The following is a 27,780-nucleotide window of genomic DNA, read 5'->3' on the forward strand; positions in this document are numbered from 1 at the left end:
GTCGCCCAGGCTGGAGTGCAGTGGCCGGATCTCAGCTCACTGCAAGCTCCGCCTCCCAGGTTCACGCCATTCTCCTGCCTCCGCCTCCCAAGTAGCTGGGACTACAGGCGCCCGCCTCGTCGCCCGGCTAGTTTTTTGTATTCTTTAGTAGAGACGGGGTTTCACCGTATTAGCCAGGATGGTCTCGATCTCCTGACCTTGTGATCCGCCCGTCTCGGCCTCCCAAAGTGCTGGGATTACAGGCTTGAGCCACCGCGCCCGGCCCCAAGTGACTTTCTTATACCACGACCCCAGTGATCTTCAGGTTTGTCAGAATGACTCCAGACAAATTCTGCAATGGACCACAAAACTTTTTATGACTTGAACTGCCACATTTTTGCTAAGGTTAAAGTTTCTATCTCATCTATGCTGAAGGTTGCTGATTATGATGTAGCAATAATGACACTACCACTTCTCTTACATAGCACATTGCAGAGTAAAATACACTCTACAAAAGACTTGTACATTAGGCCTCATCTCATTTACCTTTGAGCAAACAGAAGAAATGACCCGGCCAGGCGCAATGGCTCACGCCTGTAATCCCAGCACTTTGGGAGGCCAAGGTTGGTGGATCACGAGGTCAGGAGGTCGAGACCATCCTGGTTAACATGGTGAAACCCTATCTCTACTAAAAATAAAAAAAATTAGCCGGGTGTGGTGGTGGATGCCTGTAGTCCCAGCTACTCGGGGGGCTGAGGTGGAAGAACAGTGTGAGCCTGGGAGGCGGAGGTTGTAGTGACCCGAGACCATGCCACTGCACTCCAGCCTGGGAAACAGAGTCCGACTCTGTCTCGAGAAAAAAAAAAAAAAAAAGGAAATGACTCACTTCACAAAGACATCAGAGGTAAGGAAATGGATGATAAACTCAAAACTCCAGTCAGTGCAGGGCCACTATAACATGTAAACCATGTCAAGAAACATCACATGATGACACTTTTGTAAGTGTGGACAACTTTTCAGGCCCCTCACATCTGCTGTAACGAGGAAGAACTGCCCACTGTCAGTGTTTAGAAACCCCCTCCTTGCCTTCCCCTGCCTTCTTTCCCAGCTACGATACTTCTGACTCCTTGCCACTGTCTTCCCATGCGGAGTTCTGTACATATCTAACTTAAGCGCCTGGGTAAAGGACACAGGAGCTCGGCTTTCCTTTATGGAGGTGCTGTTCTACCTTCCCCTGCACATGGTATGCTAAGCACAGAGGGACCCCTGCAATATCCCCAAACCCACATGTGAGATCTTACAACTATGCTGACTGGGGATGTGTGGTCATGACTGCAAAGAGATAGCCTCTTCTCCAACATGGCAAAAAATAATGACCCCGGAATCTAAAACAGCCTGTATATTCTCTTTAAGGAGTGTTCCCTGACCACTTTCACCTCTATACCAATTTCTGGATAGTAGCCCTCTGTGTACTTATTTCTACCAGATAACTTATCAGGTAGAATACTAAGAACTGGCTTAATTTCAGGTGTCCTTGACTGACTCATTCCTTAAAGGGTTCATTTTTGTGCAACCCCACACTTGGGACAATTACATGTAGAAATCACATAATGCTTATGTATTCATTAAACAAATGCATATGTTAAGGGCATAATAATATATTAGTTTACTAAAGCCAATCTAAACCACGTAACTGGTTTATTTTTACCCTGACACAAGCTGTCAACACAATCAGGAAAGGCATAGGCGAATACTTTCTCCTCTTAGGCTCTCATCTCTTGGTAAAGAAATGTTCTAGGAAACAGAAAAATACCTGAGCATCTGAGTGTGCTTCAAATTGTGCAGTCCCACCTGTGGCCTGATCAAAGGTGTACATGAGGCGGATGTCTTCATCATGCAATTCATGGCCTTCCACAACTATGGTCCCTATGGAGAAGCAGCTACACTGTTAATCACCTTCCCCTCCTCTTCAAGCTGCCCCACTACCTACGTATTATGCCCCTTCTTGATGAAAATTTCACAACAGCAAAGCCACAGAGGCTTCAAGAGATCATTTCCCTCTGACTCATGTCATGGTTGTAGCCAAGATATGACAAACTTTCTTTAGATTACACTACGCTACCTTGAAGACAGTTAAGTCCTCACCAGTATCTACTGTTTCATATAAACTCTCAGGTCCAAAGACATGACAAAGCTAAGAGAAGGCACCAAGAGGCAACAAATGCTCACCATAAACACAGAGCAGCAGGACATAATGAAGAAAACACAGCCTTTAGAAAGAAAGTGAACTTAGGTCCACTATTTGCTGGTTGCATGACATGGTGTTCTGCTACCTGCTGAGCAAGGTGTGGGGAGGCTAAAATGAGATGGGCAGTGTGCAGTACTGAGCATCACGCCTGTCCACGGAGGCAGTGCGCAGTACTGAGCATCATGCCTGTCCAGGGAGGCATGTGCAGTACTGAGCATCACGCCTGTCCAGGGAGGCAGAAATGTGCACAACTGCTGATGACAACACCCCTGCCAATAGGGAGGCCCCCTGTCATCATTGACGATGACCTTCTTGGGCTCTCAGAACCAGGGTGTCATTTTTATGTTTACTTTGTCACTGTGTTCTGAAGATGATCCTGTTTTCCATCAGTGCAGAACAGTCCACGCAGAAACTAGGCTTTCAATTTCAAATAAGGTTTATCTCAGGAATTTTTGATGCTTTGGTTATCTGGTGAAACAATTTAGATTTGTGACTTGAAGGCTCGTAACACTGTCATTTTAATATTTTGAGTTGATTAGTAACTAGTAGTAACTTGAGTTTTAGCTGCTAATGTCTTATGTTTTATTAATCCTATCTAAATATTTGGGGAATCCTAGGGACAGTTCCCCCAATTTCCTTAGCCACTCATCTGATTTATGAATCCTCAAATCTCTCTTCTCAAGACATCTCCCAGCTTATGATCTTCAACTTCAGAGGAAGCCCTAATAACAAACAGCTTGTGTCCCAGGATAGTTACAGGATGTCAGACAGCCACACTCAGACCATGTATGACTCTAATCATGGCAGAGCTGCAAATTTCTGGGCACCCTGAAATGCTCTGTATAGGGGTGGCAAGATGGGGCTGATTTCCCTTTCCTAATTCCATTATTTGGCTAGGTACCCCACACACTGTTTTTATATTACCCTACACTTTCCCTTTATAATAATTATCAAAACCATAATTATTTTCCCAAATCTTCAATGTCAGCAAGCATCATGAGAGTAAGGACAAAATCATCCTAGGCTCCAGGGATCCTCCCACTTCAGCCTCCAGAGTAACTGGGATGGCAGGTGCATACCACCACACCTGGCTAAGTGTGCCCAGCTGTTTTCTTTCTAAACTGTAAGAATTATTTATAATAAACATTTTTATCAACAGGAAAAAAAGTTTTATTTAAGAAAAGGATGGCCGGGTGCAGTGGCGCATACCTGTAATCCTAGCACTTTGGGGGAGCCAAGGCGGGTGGATCACCTGAGGTCAGGAGTTAAGAGACCAGCCTGGCCAACATGGCGAAACCCTGTTTCGACTAAAAATACAACAATTAGCCAGGTGTGATAGTGCACAAGCTGTCAACAGTATCAGGAAAGGCATAGACAAATACTTTCTCCTCTTATGCTCTCATCTCTTGGTAATCCCAACTTGGGAGGCTGAGGCAGGAGAATCACTTGAACATGGGAGGCAGAGGTTGCAGTGAGCTGAGATCGTGCCACTGCACTCCAGGCTAGATGACAGAGTGAGATTCTGTCAAGAGGAGAGAAGAGAGAAAAGAGAAGAAAGAGAAGAAAAGAGAAGAAAAAAAAAGAGAAAACAAAAGAGAAAAGAAAAGGATGTGAGTGATATTAAAAGTCAAACAGTAGCCTGAAAAATCCCTCAGCCTGAGGACATGAACGGTGCCCTTGTCTGTGTAGACACCTACCAGTCTTCTGGAATTGCTCCAGTTCCTCACTGCTCAACTGCTTGATGGACGTCATCACTGCCTTAAAGGCTCCCTTCAGACGCTTCCCCAGGACCATGTGATCTGGTTCTGCCCTTAGCCGAATGCCATACTTGTTTTTATCTGTAGACAGTGTAACTTTTCGAACATTCAATTCCTACAGTTAGTGCACAAGAGGAAACAAAAATGAGAAATGGAAACATATGTTACACAAAAACATATGTCCAGAGTAGCATTATTCCTAAGAGCCAGAAAGTAAGAACACCTCAAGTGTCCACCAACCGTGAATGGATAAACAAAATGCGGCACACACATGCAATAGAATATTTGGCAATAGGAAGGACTAAAGCACTCATACGTGCTACAACACAAATTAATGTGAAACATTATGCTAGGTGAAATATGCCAGACATAAATATTACAAATTGTATGATTCCACTTACATGAAATGTTCAGAGAAGGCAAATCCAGAGACAGCAAATAGGTTCGTGGATGCTGGGAAATGGTCAGATATTGAGGGGAAAATGGTGTGTGAATGCTAATGAATACTGGGTTTCTTTCTGGGATGATGAAAATGTTCTAAAACTGTGGTATGGTTGTACAATTCTATAAATATGTTTAAAAAGCAGTGACTTGTATGGTAAGAAGAAAATGCTTGTTATGAAGATCTATCAAGACAGTTGAGCCTAACAGAAAAAGGACTCCAGAACCAGAAATATAAATTTCATCCCTCAGAGGTAACCTCTGTGCAAGCAATTTCAGAGTACCACAAGGTTAACGATCAACTAAGCAGAAGATCAGTTAAACAGAACACTTCATGCTTCAGTCATGCTATTGAGGATTACTGATGCGGCAGGGATGGTGATGGTGCAGTAGCAGATGGGAAAATGAGAACAATAGCTTGAAGCAAATAATACGGAATGTTTAGTTTTGCCATGATATTTGGCTACATTAATTAATCTCATTTTAAGTGAAGTAATTAATTTTTAAAATTTTCAGCTGGGTGTCGTGGTGCAAACCTGTAATCCTAGCACTTCGGGAGGCCGAGGTGAGCTCAGGAGTTAGAGACCTGAGCTCAGGAGTTAGAGACCAGCCCGGGCAACATGGCGAAACTCCATTGCTACAAAAGCCTGTACTATTATGCCTAATCTCAGCCACTTGGGAGGCTGAGGTGGGAGGATTGCCCCAGCCCAGGAGATGGAGGCTGTAGTGAGCCAAGATCACATCACTACACTCCAGTCTGGGTGACAGAGCGAGACTTTGTCTCAAAAAAAAAAAAAAAAATTTCTATTTTATGCATATCCAGAGATACTAATTTCAGAATTTACAATCTAACTTTTGGTTTCTAATATTCTCTGGAATTTTCAAGCAACCGAAAACCAAATATAGAAATTAACATTTTCTACAATAATGATTTTAAATATTACCTGTGAAAAGAATAAACAATGAAATTTTAAAAAATACTTGTTTTGTATCATCACAAAGAAGATGAGGTAAAACATATTTGTTTTAAAACATCATGGAATAAAATGTTTAGGAAAACAACTGACACTATAATCTAAACTTTGACCCCAAAACTCCACTTCTGGAATCTATCCAATATCCATACACTGATATATGCATATATATACACACACAGCTTTTGTTTGTAATCAGAAACCTAAATTCCAAACAACAGGAGAGTAATTAAATAAATTATGAAGCAGCCAGGAAGTGAGACTCCAGGGAGAGATGGCGTGAGGAGAGGCTCACTATGCTAGTGCTTTGACTTTTACATGCGAGGTCACTTGTCACTTGCATAATTTGGAGGAACAAAGTTTCTTTGGTAGTTATCAAAAAGTACTTCAGAAGGCCAGGCACAGTGGCTCATGCCTGTAATCCCAGCACTTTGGGAGGCTGAGGCGGGCAGATCACTTGAGGTCAGGAGTTGGAGACTAGCCTGGCCAACATAAAACCCCATTCTCTACTAAAAATACAAAAGTTAGCTGGGCGTGGTGGTGAGTGCCTGTAATCCCAGCTACTCGGGAGGCTGAGGCAGGAGAACGGCTTGAACCCAGGAGGTGGAGGTTGTGGTGAGGCACCACTGCACTCCAGCAGAACAGAGACAAACAGAGCAGAAGAGAACTTGAGGGAAGTGAATGAAGATGACAGATGATAGGTACAGAAATTCATTGATCTTGAAATATTTTTAAAAGAATGACAACAAATTTATGTTGATTCCAAGCACAGTGTAAAATATCATGGATTATTACATTTGTTATGAATATACTAATAAAAATAAATTATACGGTCATTATGTACTTTGAGGATTTTTCATCAAAATAACGTTCTAAGTCTTTCTGTACCACAAACAGACAAATCATCTACCTTACCTCAACGATATACTTCTCCAAAGACTTGATATCTTTAAGAGCTTCTGGATCTTGATGGATAACCACAATTTCTTTCAAAGGATACTAGGAGGAAAAGGGAGGGGAAAGTTCACTCAGCAGCCAGTCCTCTAAACTGAAGAGAAATGGAATATTAAATGTTTATTTGAATCTCAAGCTCTAGCCTAGTCAGGCTGGACTAGTACTAAGTCATTCACACTCTCGCTGCAGAAAAGGAAAAAGGCCACTGGTGGAAGCTCTCTATATTAAGAAAGCATTCCAAAGACTTAATTATTTAGGTCTGTGCCATGTAAAATAGAAGTAAAATTTCAAACCTTTATGGGAATGGTTTTTCGGTCTCTGATCACTCTTCCAAGTTCAATCACAGACTGCATCTGAGACATTGCACTCTCTGTTTTCTTGTCAATCAATTCTTCTCTGAGTGGTAGAGGTAGGAATATGAAAGAGATTAGATTTAAAAGGAGAAAACTGAAGGTACTAGGCATGCATAAAAAAGGAAGAGGGTCAGGCTAGAGAAGTGTGGCTGGGCCCTCCTGGTGAAGCACTGGGGGAAGGGCAGTGCAGTGCCTGCCACTCAGCACCTGGCACCTCCCCAAGGGGCCCCCATGGGGCATGCACACACCCCATCTGCTGCAGCTCTACAAAGGGGTTCCACACCAAGCATCCCTGCTACCATGTACCAAAGTGGGCCCCATCCTGCAGCCTGAGGAGTTCATGTCAGCTAGGGTGGGAGGCAAGGCACAGATGGAGCTGAAGCAGGGAAATGCCTCCTCTCCCCAACATGCCTGAGCAAGTCTCCCCTCCTTGGCACAGGTGAGGCTTATTTCTATTTGATTCCTACCGAACACGGGGCAGCATGAGGTAGTGGATGCTGAGTGTGTCCTTGTCCTGAACAGAAACAGGGTCAATCAGCACCTTTAGATTCTGGTACATTAATTCTGTGAGAAAAGGTGTGTAGGGAGCCTGTATGAAGACACAGGACATCACGTCAGTCATCAACAACTTATCTCATTTATACTCAGAAACAACTAAACATGTTAGAGAATGACACAGTAATATGCACCAAAAGGGGCCTGAGGTTACAAAGCATGCTCTGTGAATGAGAAATGGCCTCACATCCCTGAAGCATAGCTGCAGGACTGCAGCTAGAAAAACCCAAAGCACCTCTAGAATTCTGAAGGATGTCTAAAATAGAAAGAGGAGCACCTAACGATGTATCAGCCAAGTCAATATGCACAGAGGACTGACTGTCCCAAACCTCAGAAACCTTATCTGTAAACTGGGGAAAATATCCCCTGCTTCACAGGATGAAGCTGATGAGATCAGGCATGGAGAGCACCAGGCACAAGACCTTGTCAAAGCAGATTTTCATTCGGTTAAGGAATAAATAGGAGCCTTATAACATGGAGTAGCAGAAACAGGATAAAAAGAACTAAAGTTGGAGCCGTTTCACTTTTATATTATTTAACTAATATCTGACCTGATAGGAACATATATCAAACAACTACTTGCATGTTTTCCTCTCAATGCTAAGTTAAAGTATTTTTTGTGAGAGAGATATATATATATATATATTTACTCAGACAGGTATTAGCTGAAGAACCTCCCCGTTACTCACAATTATGGCAATCCACATTAAGATGAGCTATGTCTTACTTTGAACTGTAGATCCTCGTTCTAGAGCCAAGGGTCCTGATATATATTGTACTGCCAGAGATTGTAAGAAAGAATCTAGTATTTCTTAGTCCTTACTTAACATGTATAAAGCTAACAAGAATTCTGAAAAGGAACTAGAGCTATAAGGTGTTATAAAACTTCTATTTCTATTTTTGGCAGAATAATACAGGATAGATTAAACAGAGGATACTGCAGCAAGTGGGTGCCGAAGGCAGACCATAGGCCAAAGGGTACTAGAAAGAAGGCAATCATCTTACCATAAGTCTGCAAAGAGAAAGCAGAACACTAAACAAGGTTTCTAGGGCCATGACACAATCCTCCATCCCATTTTCACCCTAATGAATAAAAAGGAGACATAAACATTAAACTGCTAAAGTAAGTGTTTATCATTAAAAAAATAAGTTTATTAAAAAGAGGCAATCTTCAAAGAGCATGCAGCATACAGACAGGACAAGAGACAGAGAAAGGAGAAAGGGCCACGACCACAGGCCTAGGGTCGGTGCCATCAGGGTGGCCCTGCAGGGCAGTGCAGGAGGCCTGGCCAGGACGTGCACCTGCTGTTCCACTGACTATCCCCACCTGAGGTGAGCTGATAGGAAAGCAAAGCCTAACTGTAGGACCCGAAAGCTGAAGGTAGAATGGATCTACCCACAACAGACAGAAACGGTTGCTAACTGAAAACTTTAAAGTACCTTTAAATAAGATTTCTTATGTTAAAAATTATATACTGTGTATTAAAAAAAATACCAATTCATTGTAGGAAAAACAAAGATGATAAAAAAATTTCAACCATAACTAAGTGATCCAGAGACAACTACTGCAAGCATCTTAGCATATGTCCTTCGAGATACATCTGTGCAAAAATGAAACTACAGTTGTGTTGCAGGCTTTTATTAATGCATTTTAAGACATGATTGGCCAGGCACAGTGGTTCACACCTATAATACCAGTGCTTTGAGAGGTTGAGGCCAGTGGATCACCTGAGGTCAGGAGTCTTGAGACGAGCCTGGCCAACATGGTGAAACCCTGTCTCTGCTAAAAATACAAAAATTAGCCAGGCGTGGTGGCAGGAGTCTGTAGTCCCAGCTACTCAGGAGGTTGAGGCAGGAGAATCGTTTGAACCCGGGAGGCGGAGGTTGCAGTAAGCCGAGATCATGCCACTGCACTCCAGCCTGGGTGACAAGAGTGAAACTCCATCTCAAAAAAAAAAAAAAGAAAGACATATCTAATGGGTAGTGGGAGCCTTCACTGGGCCTGCAGTAAAGAGACCTCGCTCTCTCTATTATGTATCATTGTTATTTACGTACCTGGCTTAAGTCCTGAGACCAGGACCTATGCTCTGCTCATCCTAAACCCCCAACAGCTACAGGAGTTCTGTACAGAGCAAATAACTGACTCCCTTGTGGTAAAAGGAAGTACCCCTCTCAATATTAAAGCCATATCTGCCAATATTTTTTTTTTTTTTTGAGGCGGAGTCTCGCTCTGTTGCCCGGACTGGAGTGCAGTGGCCGGATCTCAGCTCACTGCAAGCTCCGCCTCCTGGGTTTACGCCATTGTCCTGCCTCAGCCTCCCGAGTAGCTGGGACTACAGGCGCCCGCCACCTTGCCCGGCTAGTTTTGTATTTTAGTAGAGACGGGGTTTCACCGTGTTAGCCAGGATGGTCTCGATCTCCTAACCTCGTGATCCGCCCGTCTCGGCCTCCCAAAGTGCTGGGATTACAGGCTTGAGCCACCGCGCCCGGCCGATACTCTTTACTTCTGATAAACATAAAATTATTACATGGCTTCCTCCCACCCTACCCTCCCTCACTGAAAAAAAAAATCATTATCTCGACTATCTACATACATACTTGAATATCCAACAAAATTTCAAATTAAAATGTTCAAAACTGAGATTTCCCCATCTCCATTAATATCAACTCCATCTTTCCAAAGGTTAAAACACCAGATATCTTTGAATTACATCTTTGGTCCCTTTTATTTTCTTATATCCTACATCTAATTCATCTAAATATATATGTAGATAGATTGATAGCTCAATAGACAGATGATAGATAGATAGATAGATAGATAGATAGATAGCTCTACCTTTAACATAGATCGGAATTCTACCACTCCTCACCATCTCTATTTTAAAAAGAACTGTTACCCGCGGAAAGAAGAACACACTGGCAACCATTAAGGGTACCCAAGAGATTGAAATATCTTAGCAGACGGGCTCTCAGGTCATTCAAAATTTTCACATGAGAATGAGACACATAGTGGCCATGTCCAGAGAGAGTCCCTTAGGGAAGTTGACTTGAATGAAACACCTCTCTCAGGGAGACTTTGGCAGCCAGGGGATGACATGAGGAGCCTTGGCACCTCAAGGAAGAGTGGGACAAAGTATAGAAGACGTGAACTCAGATAAAGGTGATCTATATCATAATATGTTAAACAAAATGAAAGATTAAATATTATGAGCAGAGTAAATGTTATGTCTTTAGATGTATCAAACATTTATTCCAGGAAATTGTTGTACTGACTTAATTGTAGTATTTAAGACTGTGTTGATAGAGGAGAGGCTAACTCAGCTGTTCACTCCCATGGTCTTAAGATGATTGCCAATAATTATAGTCATTCCTGGTTCCATATGCATCCCATTCTTTGAATTCAACTATTTTTCCAGCCCTCTTCTTTAATACATTGACTCCAGCAATACTTTGACCCCACTGGAATCTCCAATCCTAAGATCTCACTGATTTTTCAGTGTTAATTATCTCCTTGTTCTCTTTCACTTCCCTCTTCATCTTGAAGTCTATGGTTAAATATTACACTCCCTTGCATTTATACTTCCTTTGCTCTTCAATCATTTCAATATACCCATTTAGCAAAACCACAACCTATGCAAAATTCAACTCTCCAAATACTCTGCACCTGCATCCTCCAGCTGACATAGGCTAGAGAAAAACACAGAACCACATTGGATAATCTAATTCTAAATGCATGAACACAAAGCTTAAATAGGCCTTTAATGCTGCCAGGTGATCACATCATATACCTCCTTTGTCCACTCACTGTTTTTCCTAAACAACTACTTCACACTGTCCTCTCTTTCCTCAAACTCTACACTTCCTTCACTGTCTCTGTTTTCAACTGAAGCTGCTGCTCTTTACTTTGCAGAAAAAATGAAAACTATCAGAAGAGATCTTTCCCAGATTCCCACCACATGGATCTCCTGCCAGTATTTGCACCCACAACCAAACATCCTGTTATTCATGCTCCTCTCCAAAACCAATCTCTCCACTTGGTTAATAATAGAAATCATCATCCCCTCTTTCTCCTCCATCATAACTTAAAAATTCCCCTGTGAAGAAATTCCTTCAAGAGTGGTCTATCATTACTGTAAGTCCTCTCCTCCCATTCTCCCTTAAAACCACCACATGAGGCTCTATCATTTCCAACTAAATTCCTCTTGTCAAGGTCAGCAGTGACCCCCCCAATATTGTTAAATCCATGAACCTATTCTAACTTAGTCCTCGTCCTACTCAACTTATCAGCTATATTTGACAGAGTTGATCACTCTTTCCTTCTTAATAACTTCCTTCACCTGATTTCAGAACAAGACACTCACCAAAAGATTTCCTTCTATCTCACAGGTTGCTCCTTCTCAGCCTTCCTTGCTGGTGCTGCCTTTCATTCCATCCTTCCTCAAGCTCAGTTATTGGTCTTCTTCCTCTACATATGCTGCATATCATCTGTATAATGACGACGTTCACATTTATATCTGCAGACTGGACCTTCTGCTGCCTACTCGACACATCTATTCAGATATTCAGTAGGCATCTCAAACTTAAAATTAACTCCTGGTATTTCTCGCTGTTTACCAAACCTCCTCTTCCCAAAACCTCTTGTGTGTCAAATGATAGGAAATTCATTCTTATAGTTGTTAAGGAGAAAAGTTTTGGAGTCATCCTTAATTCTTCTCATTTTCTCATATACCATGTCCACTCCACCATGAAATTCCACTGGATCTGCCTTAAAAATATGTCCAACATCTCTCCATTTCTCTCTAACTCTGCTGATTCACCTTTGATCTTAGCTGCTTTCCCTCTCTTACTGCAGTGCTGCAATTGCCTTCTAACTGGCTTTCCTGTATCCACCCTGGTTCCCTCTCCCCATCCATTATGAACATTATAGCCATATTAATCCTCATAAAATAGAAGTTATATCATGTGACTTTTCTTCTGAAAGACCTGAACAGGCTCTAAGTAAAATCACTCTGGGTTAAAGCCAAAGTCCTGAAATGGCTTATTAGGCCTTACATAATCTATCCCTCACCCTCTCTTCTTACCTACAAATAGTCTACATTTCAAGGAATAGCATCCACCTTGCACTCATCAGCTTAAGCTAGAAACTTAGCACCCTCCTTGAAATATTTCCCCTCATCTTTGCACATCCAAATTACCATGACTTGTTAATTACTCTTTTCTTGTATCTCTTAAACCAATTTACATTTTCCCTTTGCTATGAAACTATTTCTCCCCTTCTCCAATGTCATTTCATCTCAAACCTACTACATATTAATACTAGAGTGATCTTTCTAGTTAAATGTAAACCTATTTATATCATTCCCCAGACAGTATAACACCAAGCTTTTTAATTCTAACAACCTTTTTTGATGATTCACAAGTTGAAGCTTTAATCACAATTCAAGCTACTTTTTAAATGGCCCTCTGTTATAATAAATTCATTGGTTCACTTAAAAGTGTTTTGCAGCATATGATTTAGTTTTGAAGATGTATTAGTCTTTGTTCTATTAAATGCCATTTTGGTCAAGATTAATTTTTTGTGCATGCAGTCATTTATAAAATGAAATGTAGATTAATCAGTAAATTTAAATTATACTTCTAAGTCAAGAAAAGGTCAGCTATCTTGGCATAAGCTTGGTCAGCTACCTTGGCATACCTTCTACAGACTTACAATAGGCTTCTCTATCTTAAAGCTACTACAGATTTCAAATAATAATATTTAAAAACAAAAATAATATTAAGCAATAACTGTGATAATATTAAATAATAATATTAGTTGCCAAGGTTTACAAAATGTATTCACATAAACTCATTTATTACTACAAATACCTAAAGAGTAGATACTATTTCCATTTTCAGAGGAGCAAATTAAATATCAGAAAAGTTAAAGGTTTTGATGGAAAATATCTAGCAAATCAGTGATGGAACTGACTCTTGAACTCATTCTCTTTAAACATATACCCAGTGGCAATGTCTTTAAAGTATAACAAATTAAATATGTGTAAGCTAATAAAATGCTACTTTTGCGAGTAGACAAATGCCTTGCTTACAAGTTTTCCTTTTTAATGTAAAGCAAAACAAACTGTGCTTTCACATTATTACTAAATATCAGTCTATCCTAAAATTGTTTATGTAATGTGGAGGTGATATATTACCTTAGAAAACCACTGTAACATGCTATTGGAAACCATTTCAACTGTTAAAAGGTTAGATTTCAGTTCTGTTTAAAGGTCAGAAACCTGAAAATATCCTGATGATTACAATTTCTCCGCACATTTCGGATGATGCCACTGAACTCCTGGCAGCAGCAAAATGTGTTTGTTCTGATCCTCTGCTTCTGGTGGTCAGTGTCAGAGTGGAGAAAAGGCGCCAGGGTTTTGGTACCAGACCTAAATTTCTATTGCTTTTAATTAAAATAATAAAGGGGTAAAGGTAATATTTCTATCCACCTGAGACAGAAAAAATTGTTGAAAACAAATTTTTACCTGTTGAAAAATATTCAGAAAACCAATCATCCCCAAAACAACGTACCAACTAAAACAAAACCAAGAAAGCCATTCTGAAAGGCAAGTATCAAAGCATCTGTTATTGCCCATTTAGGACTGTAAATCTGGAAGTAGTCATTCAAATAAATATTGTTTGAATAATAATTATATGCCCAGAACCCTTCCCAGGTCCACATATCACTATTTTTTGTTTTTACAAATCACATCTCATCTCTCCTGTCCTATAAAACTGTATCTAGTACATAGCAGACAATATATTTTAATGCTCACTGAATGAATGCTAGGCTTGATGTAGAATACAAAGGATTATGTTAATATCATAGTTTTTGCTACTACCACTAATAGTTACTAACATTTATTGAGCACTAACTATGTGCCAGGCACTGTGTTAATCACTTTACATGCATCACCACACTACAGGGTAAGTTAATGTAATTAATTCATTGTTAATCTAATTCTGTAGTAAGAAAACTATAGCATAAAGAGATCAAGTCTCATAGCTAGGTAAAAGGCTCAGTTTCACAGTTAGTAATCAAACTTTGGCAGTCTGACCTCAGTGAGTACAATGGGCCAGAGACCAACCTATTGCAGCTTACATTCTAGAGAGAAGATCATAAATAACTAAAGAAGTAATCAATATAACTTTATATAGGAAATAAGGCTATGGATAAAAGAAAATGGGATGATTTGATAGAAGTGACTAGAGTGATATAGAAAAGTAGTTAAAAACATGAACTCTAGCACCAGGTTTGAGTTCATACCAGAGCTTTTTCCAGCTCTGTCATTATGGGCTATTATTTAGTTATTTACATTCTTTGTGTATTTCCTTATCTACAGATAATAACAAATTTATATGACAGTCATGAGGTGTAAATGAATTGATATACATAAAATGCCTAAAACAGTTCCTGACACATAGTGTCATTTAAGTATTTATTATGATTATTTTCACATTTTTATTATTATAATTTTCATCATATTGAGGATATCTACTTGAGATAGGGTGGTATGGGAAGGCCTCTATGAAGAAGTGCATTTGAACCAAAACCTAAATGACACTTAGACACATGAAAATTTTAAGGCAGAGATTTTAGGCAGAAGGAACTAAAGTACAAAAGCCCCAGGGCCAGAATGTTCAGCAAAGAAGGCCAGTATGGTCCAGGATGAGCTCAGTCAAGTTACAGAGCTGGTCAAGAACCAGGCTAAATTAGGCATCGCTGGATATGGTAAGGAGTTGGATTTTATTCTAAGCGTGATGAGAAGACATGGGAACATTTTAAGTGTGGTAATGACATGATTTTATTTATATTTTATAAATATCACCCTGGCTTCCACGAAAGTCTGGATTATAACTTCCATAGAATATCAATCTTATCATTACCATTAGTCATTGTTTTTAAAATCTTAGCTTCATTCCTAGGGGAAAGTAATTCTCTGACTATATTTCTGGAATGTTGTGTTACTGCTTTTAAACACAGAATCAGATTAAAGGACTTAAGTAGGTATATGAGCATACATATATACTCATACACTCACTGTGAACAAAGATTATATGGAATACTCACACAGACCACACTTCATTATTCTAAAATTTAAATTAATTCTATCTACTGGGTTTTTGAATCATGTCTCTTGGAAGGAAAGTAACTGTTTACTTACATGAAAGTTGATCATATGAATTGGGTCATTCTTGTTATACCCAACTGAAACAGTTGAGAGGTTAAGGGGAGAAGGCATCTAGGGCACATGACACTGTTCCAAGAATGGAATTCCTTGTAAGCTTGGCTGCTGAAGCTGCCTGCTGTAACCTGAAACCACTTTTATCTAATAGCTACTGAAACAACCTGCTGCAACTCTGAGAATCATTTTACCCATAGTCATCACTTACCAATCAAAACTTGCCAGCTCACCAACATATTATTAGTGCCAATGAACTTCCTCAAAGAGCAATATGTAACATTTCCCTTTTTTTGTAAAACCTCTAACCGTCTGTTCTTGGACATAATGAAGACCATTCAACCTCTGAGTATGCCACAAATTGTAATTCTTGATTTCCAAATAAAACATTTAAAATTAAGAAATTTGTCTCTATATTGTATTTGTCTTTAACCCTTATTGTAAATTATATGGCAGGGGAGGATATTCTTTCAGTCCCACTTCTCTTATTTCTAATATGTCCCTTGGCCTTATCAGGAGTTAGCTCCTTGTCCCCCAAATAAAGAAAGCTTTGCAAATCTGACTGCATGGAACAACGTATGTTTTACTAGTGGGTGGTGTTACTTTTCTTAATCTTACCCTTACACCCAGCATTTTCTACCCCAACACACTTCCTCTGCAAGTTCACCATGGTTTAAATAGGTTGAAAGCCAGCCTAGGCCACATTGTACAATTCCTTCTTACCAGACATTCTTGATATAAGTTCTCTGGCTTCAAAGCAGATCTTAATGATGTTGTGTGTTGATTAGTTGATACCACTGTGTGGTGAGGAGTAAATGGCAGTGGAAGAGCATTTCTATGTCCCTGGTATTTTTACTACTATGATCACATTAAATCATCATCTTTAATATCTAACACCGAGAAGCCATCCATGTATTCAAAAGAATATTATAGCCACATTGACAAAAATCTTAAAGCCCTACATTGCCACACATGGAGGTGAACTAAAAACACAATGCAATTTGTACAAAGACTCCTCCTAATTCCTCTAACTCATAAAGACTTCAGTCTTAAAATAAAAAATACAGCTGCATAAAGTGAACTGCTTTACCTGTACGGTTAGTTCCCTCATTCTTGACTTCTGTGGTTCCCACAGAAGAGGTGGGTGGACTAGCAGGAGGGCTGGCAGTAAAGCTTGTGCACCCTGTAGATGTGTTGATTTCAAAATATTCTTGGTTGTGATTCATTCGGTGAAAATCCAGAGAAGACACAATGGATGTTCGCTGTTTAGGCTAAAATAAATGAGCATGATGACAGTATTAATATGATCATGTTCATCTTCAGCCCAATCTCCCCATCAATTTAATCTAAGTGATAATTTTTTTTCAGTTAAAAACTATCTGGGTTTTATACTTAAAACATAATTGTGCTTTACAGAGATACATTAAATAATTACTTGATGAATTCAATAATAAAAAATTATTTAATGAGAAAATATTATGGCATAGTTGATGTGATAGGTTAGGCTTTTCATTTGCTTTCCCCAGAAGATTGTAAAAATATAGTACACAGAATTTCTCTTGGTAATCAGTTTTGAAAGTTGCAATTTTAAGTCACCTTTCATTCAACTAACATTTATTAAGCAGCTGGCATTTGCCAGACCCAGAGGATATGGAATCTAATAATAAAAGGGCCCTTATAACATTGAAGAATAATTAAGGCAGTTCCATTTTTTTATTCTTTAAATAGTCCAAGGAATTGGTGGCATTAGATATTGTTCCCAAGTACAAGACGCTGGAATTTCATCATCAGAATTAAATAAAGTTATATGGAACATTTTCTAGGATCTAAGAATATGCTTGGTATTTGTAGTGAACTTTGATTTTCTTTTTTAAGAATTTTAATTAATCCCCAAATAGCAAGAAAAGTCAATTTAAACATAAAAGTTAAAATCATGGAGTAATAGCAGATATAATCTATACCCTTTGTCAGTAATGAATTACTCCCTATAGCAATTTTCTGAGTTTTTTTCTCCATAATTTTAATTATATTCACTTTTTTTTTCTTGCCTAGCAGAGCTTCTAACATTGTCCTTCAGAAAAACTGCAGTTTTTTGGCTCTCAAATGTGTGTATTTTTCCCAGGAACCAACTCAAACTTTCTTACTTTTTATTTTTTAGTTTATATTACTGAAATATTAAACATCTCTTACAATAATTACAAGAGATCAAATGTAAACCTTTTATAATAAGGTAAAGTTTATTATACTTTACTTTCTCCAAAGTACAATTAACTTTTGGTTTACTAATGTTTTTGTTACCCTCAAATATGTGTTAATCACTGTACTCCGTATTTTCCTGCAAAATATTCAAGTTGCTGTCTCTTCCAGCTTATCATTTTTTTCCAAGTAGATATCATTTAGTCTATAACCTAAAATAGACAATCATATGGAAAATGTCTGCACAGTATAGAGATTTAAAAAAAAAATAAGGTGTGTAAATTATCACAATATGATTTATTCTTTCACCAATATTTCACCAAACGTTTTATGAAAGACGTTGAGGGGTATAAATATTGTTATGCAAGAGAGTGCAAGTCATTTTTTATTATGACACATCAACTCAGTAATAGAATTCAAATTAGCACCCAGAGAGGACTCAGTTGCTTTTGAAGTACAAAAGATCAGTGTTTAATGTCAGCCTTGGTTTCTCATGAAATGTCTGTTCTTGGGACTACTGAATCTCAATTTCACATTCAGTGTCCTTTCCACTACATTCTATAACAGCAATTAGAAAGGCATGAGCTATAGCCCTGGCTCCAATGGAGCCCATCATTCTAGGCTTTGTTTTATTGTGTTGTGCTTTTGTTTCACTTTATGTGTAGGCAATGGACCACATTTCTTTATTTCTTCTCATAAATTTTATAAAGGTCAAGCCAAATGATATATATGATTCCTCCACTTCTAAATGTTTCTTAAATACATGTTTCTGAATCCTGACCACCCATGGTTCTAACTGCTTTAAAAACACAATGTTTTATGCAATCATGAAAATAAACAAGCTATTTTCTGCAATATTAATTCATTCCACAAATATTTGCTGAACATATACTAAACTGCAGATATCATGCATGTAAACACCATGATAGGAATAAAACAAGTAAGACATTGTCCCTGTTTTCCGTATGAATATAGACTTGAGGTGGGAGGATGGATGGCACATGAGGCTTTGAAGAAGAGACAACCAATCCAATGATTATGCTTCAATATCATATAGCAGTAAGGGTGATGAAAAATTAGAAGCTTTATACTTAGTCATGCTCTAAGGCAAGGGTCAGCAAACTATGGCCTGTGGCTCAAATCTGGCCTTCTTCCTATTTCTAAAAATGAAGTTTTATTGCAACAAAACTGCACCCATTGCTCCCTCATTTAGTTGTGGTCTATGACTGTCCTCGTACTTTAATTGCAGAATTCAGTAGTTGCAACACAGGTCATATTTTCCACAACGCCTGAAATATTTATTATGTCTGGATTTTTAAAGAAAATGTTTGGCCACTCCTGTTCTATGGAATTGTTTCACATGTCAATTTAGTGCTCAATAAAACCATAACTATAGGTTTCCTTTTATTTCCCAGCCTGACTTGCATTTGGGTTGGGCCATGTGACTAATTCTCAGCAAATACAATATTAGTAGAAGGGAGCTTTTTCTATTCCTCTCTTACTCCCCAGATGATGTGGTTGAAAGATGAAGGAAAGTCATAAAACTCACATTGGTTTTATGAGATGTTAAAGTGAACCTCCCTTTTCTATATTTTTATTTTAAGTTCGGGGCACATGTGCAGGTTTGTTACATAGGTAAAGGTGTGTCATGGGGTTTGTTGAATAGATTTTATCACCCAGGTACTAAGCCTAGTACCCATTAGTTATTTTTCCTGATCCTCTCCCTCCTCTCACCCTCCACCATCTGATAGGCCCCAGTGTGTGTTGTTCCCCTCTATGTGTCCATGTGTTCTCATCATTTAGGTCCCAGAGATGAGTGAGAATATGTGGCATTTGATTTTCTGCCCCTGCATTAGTTCACTCAGGATAACAGCCTCCAGCTCCATCCATGTCCCTGCAAAGGACATGATCTCATTCTTTTTTATGGCTGCATAATATTCCATGGCATATATGTACCACATTTTCTTTATCTAGTCTATCATTGGTGAGCATTGAGGTTGATTCCATGTCTTTTCTATTGTGAATAGTGCTGCAATGAACATATGCATGATGTGTCTTTGTAATAGAATGATTTATGTTCTTTTGGGTATATATGCAGTAATGGGACGGCTGTATTGAATGGTATTTCTGACTTTAGGTCTTTGAAGAATCACCACACTCTCTTCCACAATGGTTGAACTAATTTACATTCCCCCCCACTAGTGTATAAGTGTGGCTTTTTCTCCACAACCTTCCCAGCATGTGTTATTTTTTGATTTTTTAATAATAGCCATTCTGAACTGATGTGAGACGGTATCTCATTGTGGTTTTGGTTTGAATTACTCTAATGATCAATGATGTAGCACTTTTTTTCATATAATTGTTGGCTGCATGTATGTCTTCTTTTGAGCAGTGTCTGTTCACTTTTCTTTTCTTTTTTTTTTTTTTGAGACAGAGTCTCTGGTCTCTGTCACCCAGGCTGGAGTGCAGTGGCATGATCCCAGCTAAATGCAACCTCTCCCTCCTGGGTTCAAGCGATTCTTGTGCCTCAGTGTCTTGAGTAGCTGGAATTACAGGCAAGCATCATTATGTCTGGCTAATTTCTGTATTTTTAGTAGAGATGGGGTTTTGCCATGTTGGTGAGGCTGGTCTTGAACTTCTGGCCTCAAGTGATCTGCCTGCCTCGTCCTCCCAATGTGCTGGTATTACAGGTGTGAGCCACCACACCTGGCCCCCAATGCTCACTTTTAATGGAGGTTGTTCTTTTCTTGTAAATTTAAGTTAATGTTTTTTATAGATGCTGGATATTAGCCTTTGTCAGGCGAATAGTTTGCAAAAATTTTCTCCCCTTCTGTGGGTTGTCTGTTTACTCTGTTGATGGTTTCTTTTGCTGTGTAAAGGCTCTTTAGTTTTATTAGATTTCATTTGTCAATTTTTTCTTTTATTACAATTGAAGGAGCACTTATACACTGTTGATGGGAGTTTAAATTAGTTCAACCATGAAGACGGTGTGGTGATTCATCAAACAGAAATTTTGAGGATATTTCTGTTCCTAAAAACAAAAATATACCATTTGACCCAGCAATCTAATTACTGGGTGTATACCCAAAGGAATATAAATCATTATATCATAAATACACATGCACACATATGTTCACCGCAGCACTATTCACAATAGCAAAGACATGGAATCAGTCTAAATGCCCATCAGTGATAGACTGGATAAAGAAAATGTGGGATATAATATATAGCATGGGATACTATGCAGCCATAAAAAAAGAATGAAAACATGTCCTTTTCAGGAACATGGATGGAGATGGAGGCTATTATCCTTAGCAAACTAACACAGGAACAGCAAAGCAAATATTGCATGTTCTCACTTATATGTGGGAGCTAAATTATGATAACTAATGGACATATAGAGAAGAACAACACATACTGGCCCTATTGGAGAGTGGAGGGTAGGAGAAAGGAGAGCATCAGGAAAAATAATTAATGGGTACTAGGCTTAATGCCTGGGTGACAAAACAATCTGTACAACGAACCCCCATGATACGATTTTAGCTATGTAACCTGCACATGTACTCCTGAACTCAAAATAGAAGCTAAATAAAAAATTTAAAAAAGAAATGAGAACAAAGAAGCTTTGAAGAAACTCAACAAAATTCAAGATAACACAGATGAGGAAGTCAGAATCCTATCAGATACATTTAACAAAGAGATTGAAATTACTGAAAAGAATCAAGCAGAAATTCTGGAGCTGAAAAATGCAATTGGTGTACTGAAGAATGCATTAGAATCTGTTAAAAGCAGAATTGATCAGGCAGAAGAAAGAATTGGTGAGCTTTAAAACAAGCTATTTGTAAATATATAGTCAGAGAAGACAAAAGAAAAAAGAATAAAAAAGAATGAATCACGGCTTCAAGATCTAGAAAATAGCCTCCAAAGGGCAAATCTAACAGTTATTAGCCTGATAGAGGAGGTAGAGAGAGGTGGGTGGAATAGAAAGTTTACTCAAAGTGAGAACAGAGAACTTCCTAGACCTAAAGAAAGATCTCAATATTCAAGTATAAGAAGGCCATAGAATACCAAGGAGATTCATCCCAAGCAAGACTACCCCAAGCTATTTAATAATTAAACTCCCAAAGTTCAAGGATAAACAAAGGATTATAAATGCAGCAAGAAAAAAGAAACAAATAACATACAATTAAGCTCCAATATGCCTGGCAGCAGATTTCTCAGTAGAAACCTTACATGCCAGGAGAGGGTGGCATGACATATTTAAAGTGCTGGAGGAAAAAATGTTTATCCTAGAATAGTATATCCAGTGAAAATATACTTCAAACATGAAGAAGAAATAAAGACTTTTCCAGACAAACAAAAGCTGAGAAATTTCTTCAACACTAGATCTTTCCTACAAGAAATGCTAAAGGGAGTTTTTCAGTCTGAAAGAAAATGATGTTAATGGGCAAGAAGAAATCATCTGAAGGTATACAACTCACGAGTAAAAAAAAAAAACCACACAGAATATTATAACACTGTAATTGGGATGTGTGAACTCATATTTTGAGGTGACAAATGAAAAAATGGACTGATAATAATAAGTAGGAAAACTTTTCAAGACACAGACAGTACAATAAGACATAAATAGAGCCGACAAAAGTTAAAAAGTAGTAGGACAAAGTTAATGGCTACAGTATTTATTAGTTTTTCCTTTGCTTGTTTGTTTATGCAATCAGTGTTAAGTTGACATCAGTTTAAAATAATGGATTATAAAAAATTATTTGCAAGCCTTAAGGTAAATTCAAATAAAAAAATCCTACAATAGATACACAAAAAATAAAACAAGAAATTAAACACACCAGCAGAGAAAATCACCCTCACTAAAAGGAAGAGAGGGAAGAAGGAGAGAAGGAGGAGATCACAAAATAACTAGCAAACAAATAACAAAATGGCAGGATAAGAGATTATCATTAATAACAATAATATTGAATAATTAGACTAGAATCTCCAGTCAAAAGACAGACAGTGGCTGAATAGATTAAAAAAAAAAAAAACAAAAAAAAAAAAACAAGACTCAACAATCTATTGCCTATAAGAAATACACTTCACTTATAAAGATACACATAGACTGAAAATAAAGGGATGGACAAAGATATTCCATGCAAATAAAAATCAAAAAAAGAGCAGGAGTAGCTATACTGATAAGACAAAATAGATTTCAAGAAAAAATTATAACAACAGACAAAGAAATCATTACATAATGATAAAGGGTGAATTCAAGAAGATATAATAATTTCAAATATATATGCATCCAGATATATAAAGCAAATATTATTAAGGCTAAAGAGAGACATAGACCCCAATACAAAAGTAGCTGGAGACTTCAACAACCCACTTTCATCACTGGACAAATCATTCAGACAGAAAATCAACAAAGAAACATCAGACTTAATCTGTACTATAGGTCAAATGGGCTTAATAGGTATCTACAGAACATTTCACTGCACAGTTACAGAATATACATTCTTCTCCTCAGTACATGAATAATTCTCAAAGATAGACCATTTGTTAGGCCACAAAACAAGTCTTACAAAACTAAAAAATAAATTGAAATTTATTATTATAAAAAATAAATTGAAAGTACCTTCTTTAACCACTATAAAATAAAACTAGAAATCAATAACAAGAGGAATTCTGGAAACTATATAAACACATTAAAATTAAACAATATGCTACTGAATGACCAAATGGGTCAATGAAGAAATTAAGAAGGGAATTTAAAAATGTCTTGAAGCAAATGGCAATGAAAAGACAACATAGCAAAACCTATGGGCTATAGCAAAAGCAGAACTAACAGGAAAATTTATAGCTATAAGCACCTACATCAAAAAAGTAGAAAAACTTCAAATAACCTAACAATGCATCCTAAGAACTAGAAAGGCAAGAGAAAACCAAACCCCAAGTTAGAAGAAAAGAAATAATAAAGATCAGAGCATAAATAAATAAAATTGAAACAAAGAAAACACTATAAACACTAAATAAAGTAAAAAGTTGATTTTTTTGAAAAGATATAATTGACAAACCTTTAGCCAGATTAAGAAAAGAGAGATAAGACTCAAATAAATACAATGAGAGAAGAAAAAGACATTACAACTGATGCCACAGAAATTCAAAAGATCATTAGAGGCTCCTAGGAGCAAGTAGTAGTCTCCCAGAAAAGAAAAGCCCAGGATCTGATGGCTTCACTGCTGAATTCTACCAAACATTTAAAGAATAACTAATACATGCCTTACTCAAACTATGCCAAGAAATGGAGGAGGAGGAAATACATCTGAACTCATTCTACAAGGCTAGAATTACCCTGATACCAAAACCGGACAAAGACACACGAAGAAAAGAAAACTACAAGCCAACATTCCTGAGGCATGTTGATGCAAAAATCCTCAAGAAAATACTAGCAAACCAAATTCAACAACACACTAAAAAGGCCATTCATTATGATGAAGGGGGATTTATCCTAAGGGATGCAAGGATGGTTCAACATATGCAAATAAATCAAATAATACAACATACCAGCAAAATTAAGGACAAAAAAACTACATAATTGATTTAATTGAGGTTGAAAAAGAATTTGATAAAATTCAACATCCCTTCATGATAAAAACCCACCGGGTATAGAAGAAACAGACCTCAAATAGTAAAAGCCATATACAACAGACCCACAGTGTCATACAACATAGGAGAAAACTGAAAGCCTTTCCTCTAAGATCTGGAACTTGACAAGGATGCCCACTTTCAGTACTCTTGTTCACCATAATACTGGAAGTCCTGGCTAGTAATCACACAAGAGAAAGAAATAAAGGGCATCCAAGTTGGAAAGGAGGAATTTGAATTAGCCTTGTTTGCAGATAATATAATCTTATATATTTTGAAAAACCTAAAGATTCTACCAAAAAACTGTTAGAACTGATAAATTCAGTAAAGTTGCAGAATACAAAATCAATATACAAAAATCAGTAGCATTTCTATATGCCAATAGTGAATAATTGGAAAAAATAAAACCAAGGAGTCTCATTTACAATAGCTACAAATAAAATAAAATAGGAATAAACTTAACCAAAGAAGTAAAAGAGCTCTACAGTGAAAATTATAAACACAGATGAAAGAAATTGAAAATCAGCCGGGCGCAGTGGCTCAAGCCTGTAATCCCAACACTTTGGGAGGCCGAGACGGGCAGATCACGAGGTCAGGAGATCGAGACCATCCTGGCTAACCCGGTGAAACCCCGTCTCTACTAAAAAATACAAAAAAAACTAGCCAGGCGAGATGGCGGGCGCCTGTAGTCCCAGCTACTCGGGAGGCTGAGGCAGGAGAATGGCGTGAACCCGAAAGGCGGAGCTTGCAGTGAGCTGAGATTCGGCCACTGCACTCCAGTTTGGGTGACAGAGCGAGACTCTGTCTCAAAAAAAAAAAAAAATTGAAAATCATATAAGAAAATGAAAAGATATTCCACTTTCTGGATTGGTAGAATAAATATTGTTAAAATATCCATACTACCTAAAGCAATCTACAGATTCAATGCAATCATTAACAAAATACTAATGATATTCTTCACAGAAATGGAAAAAAATCCTAAAATTTATATGGAACAAAAAAGACCCAGAAGAGCATACGCCATCACGAGCAAAAAGAATAAAACTGGAGGAATCACACTACCTGACTTCAAGTTATAATACCAAGCTATAGTAACCAAAACAGTATGGTTCTGGTATAGAAGCAGAGAAATAGACCAATGGAACAGAATGGACAACGCAGGAACAAATCTATACACTGACAGTGAATTCATTTTTGACAAAGGTGTCAAGAGCATACACAAGGTTACATAAGGGAAAAGACAGTCTTTTCAATAAATGGGTAGTGGAAAAACAGGATATCCATATACAGAAGAATGAAAGTAGACCCCTATCTCTTGCCATATAAAAAATCAAATCAAAATGGATTAAATAATTACATCTAAGACCTCAAACTACAAAACTACTGAAAGAAAGCATTGGGAAAACTCTACAGGATATTGGACTAGGCAAAGATTTCTTAAGGAACGCCTCACAAGCATAGGCAACCAAAGCAAAAGTGGACAAATGAGATTATATGAAGCTAAAAACTTCTGCATAGCAAAGGATACAACCAATAAAGTGAAGAGACAACCTAAAGAATGGGAGAAAATATTTACAAGCTATCCATCTGACAAGAAATTAACAGCCAGAATATTGAAGGAGATCAAAATACTGAAAAGGAAAAAAAAATCTAAGAATCTGATTGAAAATGGTCAAAAGATCAGAATAGACATTTCTCAAAAGAAGACATACAAATGGCAAACAGATATGAGAGAAGGTGCTCAATATTACTGATCATCTGAGAAATGCAAATTACAACTACAAGGAAATTTCATCTCACCCCAGTTAAAATGGCTTTTATCCAAAAGACAGGCAATGACGAATGCTGGCAAGGATGTAGAGAAAACGAAACCCTTGTAAACTGCTGGTGGGAATGTAAATTATACAACCAATATAGAGAAAAATGGAGATTTTGGAGGTTCCTTAAATAACTAGAAATAGAACTACCATATCCAGCAATCCCACTGCTAGGTATGTTCCCAAAAGTATATCAAAAACATAGCTGCATTCTCTCTCATGTTTATTGCAGCACTATTCACAATAGCCAAGATTTAGAAGCCACCTGAGTGTCCATCAACATATGAATGGATAAAGAAAATGTGGTGCATATACACAATGGCATACTATTCAGCTATGAAAAAGAATGCGATCCTGTCATTTGCAACAACATAGATGGAACTGGAAGTCATTATGTTAACTGAAATATGTTAACAGGCACAGAAAGACAAACATTGCATGTTCTCATTTATTTGTAGGAACTAGAAAAATTAAAACAATTGAACTCACAGTGGTAGAGAGTGGAGTGATGGTTACCAGATGCTAAAACTGGTAATGTGGGTGGTGGGGGGAGTAGGAATAGTTAATGGGTTCAAAAATATAGGTAGAATGAATAAGATCTAGTATTTGGCAGCACAATATGATGACTAGAGTCAACAATAATTTATTGTACATCTTAAAATAACTAAAACCATATAACTGAATTATGTGTAACACAAAGAAAGGAAAAATGCTTGAGTTGATGAATACCCCAATATGATTATTACACTGCATGCCTGTGTCAAAATATCTCATATACATCTACTATGTACCCCCAAAAATTAAAATTAAAATAAAAAGAGATATCTATGTGGAGAAATGGAATAACAGCAATGAGAGAAAAGAATAAAGAGATGGTCATAATATTAAAATGGAGATAAAAAAGAATGGGTCTAGAATATATATATATAGAGAGAGAGAGAGAATGTATACATTTAAACATGTTTGATTTTAATCCATTATAATTTTTTAACCACTCAAATAGAATTGCACTCAGCCATTTAGTATAAAAAAGAAAAAGTGTTTTCACAAATTCATTGAAATTACAAATTGAATTTGCCAAGTTTTGATATGTAGAATGAATTGCACTTGTGTTCGTTGTGGCTTCTCCACTTTAAAACATATCCCTCCACTGTGGTCCAGTCCTTATCACCCTATTTTCCAGAGGACCTGCTTCCACACGTAATTTACTTAGCAGGAGTCAGCAAATTACATCTCATGGGCCACAGCCAGGCTTTTGAATATTTTTGTCCAGCCTGAAAGCTAAGAATGATTTTCACATGTTTTATCGCTTTTAGAAAAGGAAAATCATATTAGTAACACATGAAAATTGTATGAAACTCAAACTTCACTGTTTGAAAACAAAGTTTTATGGAGACATAGCCATGTCCATTCATGTCTATGGCTGTTTTCCCGCTACAATAGCAGAGTGTAGTAGTTGTAACCACAAAGACTTAACTATTTTACTCTCCGATCTTTTCTTTAAAAAAATTGTGGCTGGGCGCGGTGGCTCAAGCCTGTAATCCCAGCACTTTGGGAGGCCAAGATGGGTGGATCACAAGGTCAGGAGATCAAGACCATCCTGGCTAACCCGGTGAAACCCCGTCTCTACTAAAACCTACAAAAAACT

At 37.8% G+C, this 27,780-nt stretch overlaps 2 protein-coding genes across 2 annotated transcripts in view; both read right to left on the reverse strand.

The window, feature by feature from the left end:
* LOC108538936 (isoleucine--tRNA ligase, cytoplasmic-like) overlaps positions 1 to 8,948 on the reverse strand; it is a 34,453-nt gene extending 25,505 nt beyond the window's left edge. Inside the window, 6 exon segments of the mRNA XM_017887277.1 lie at positions 1,793 to 1,905; positions 3,925 to 4,099; positions 6,315 to 6,398; positions 6,647 to 6,749; positions 7,174 to 7,295; positions 8,267 to 8,948. Of these exon segments, the coding sequence (XP_017742766.1) occupies positions 1,793 to 1,905; positions 3,925 to 4,099; positions 6,315 to 6,398; positions 6,647 to 6,749; positions 7,174 to 7,295; positions 8,267 to 8,332 (663 nt within the window). The 5' untranslated portion in view covers positions 8,333 to 8,948.
* Positions 8,433 to 27,780, reverse strand: part of ANKS1B (ankyrin repeat and sterile alpha motif domain containing 1B) — a 626,390-nt gene continuing 607,042 nt past the window's right edge. Inside the window, exons 12-13 of the mRNA XM_017887238.1 lie at positions 16,574 to 16,754; positions 8,433 to 8,701 (exon numbers count right to left, since the gene is read on the reverse strand). Of these exons, the coding sequence (XP_017742727.1) occupies positions 8,433 to 8,701; positions 16,574 to 16,754 (450 nt within the window). The remainder of the gene's footprint in view (positions 8,702 to 16,573; positions 16,755 to 27,780) is intronic.

The sequence above is a fragment of the Rhinopithecus bieti genome, unplaced genomic scaffold (genome assembly GCF_001698545.2).
Source record: "Rhinopithecus bieti isolate Rb0 unplaced genomic scaffold, ASM169854v2 scaffold_15133, whole genome shotgun sequence".
In the NCBI taxonomy this organism is placed as follows: domain Eukaryota; kingdom Metazoa; phylum Chordata; class Mammalia; order Primates; family Cercopithecidae; genus Rhinopithecus; species Rhinopithecus bieti.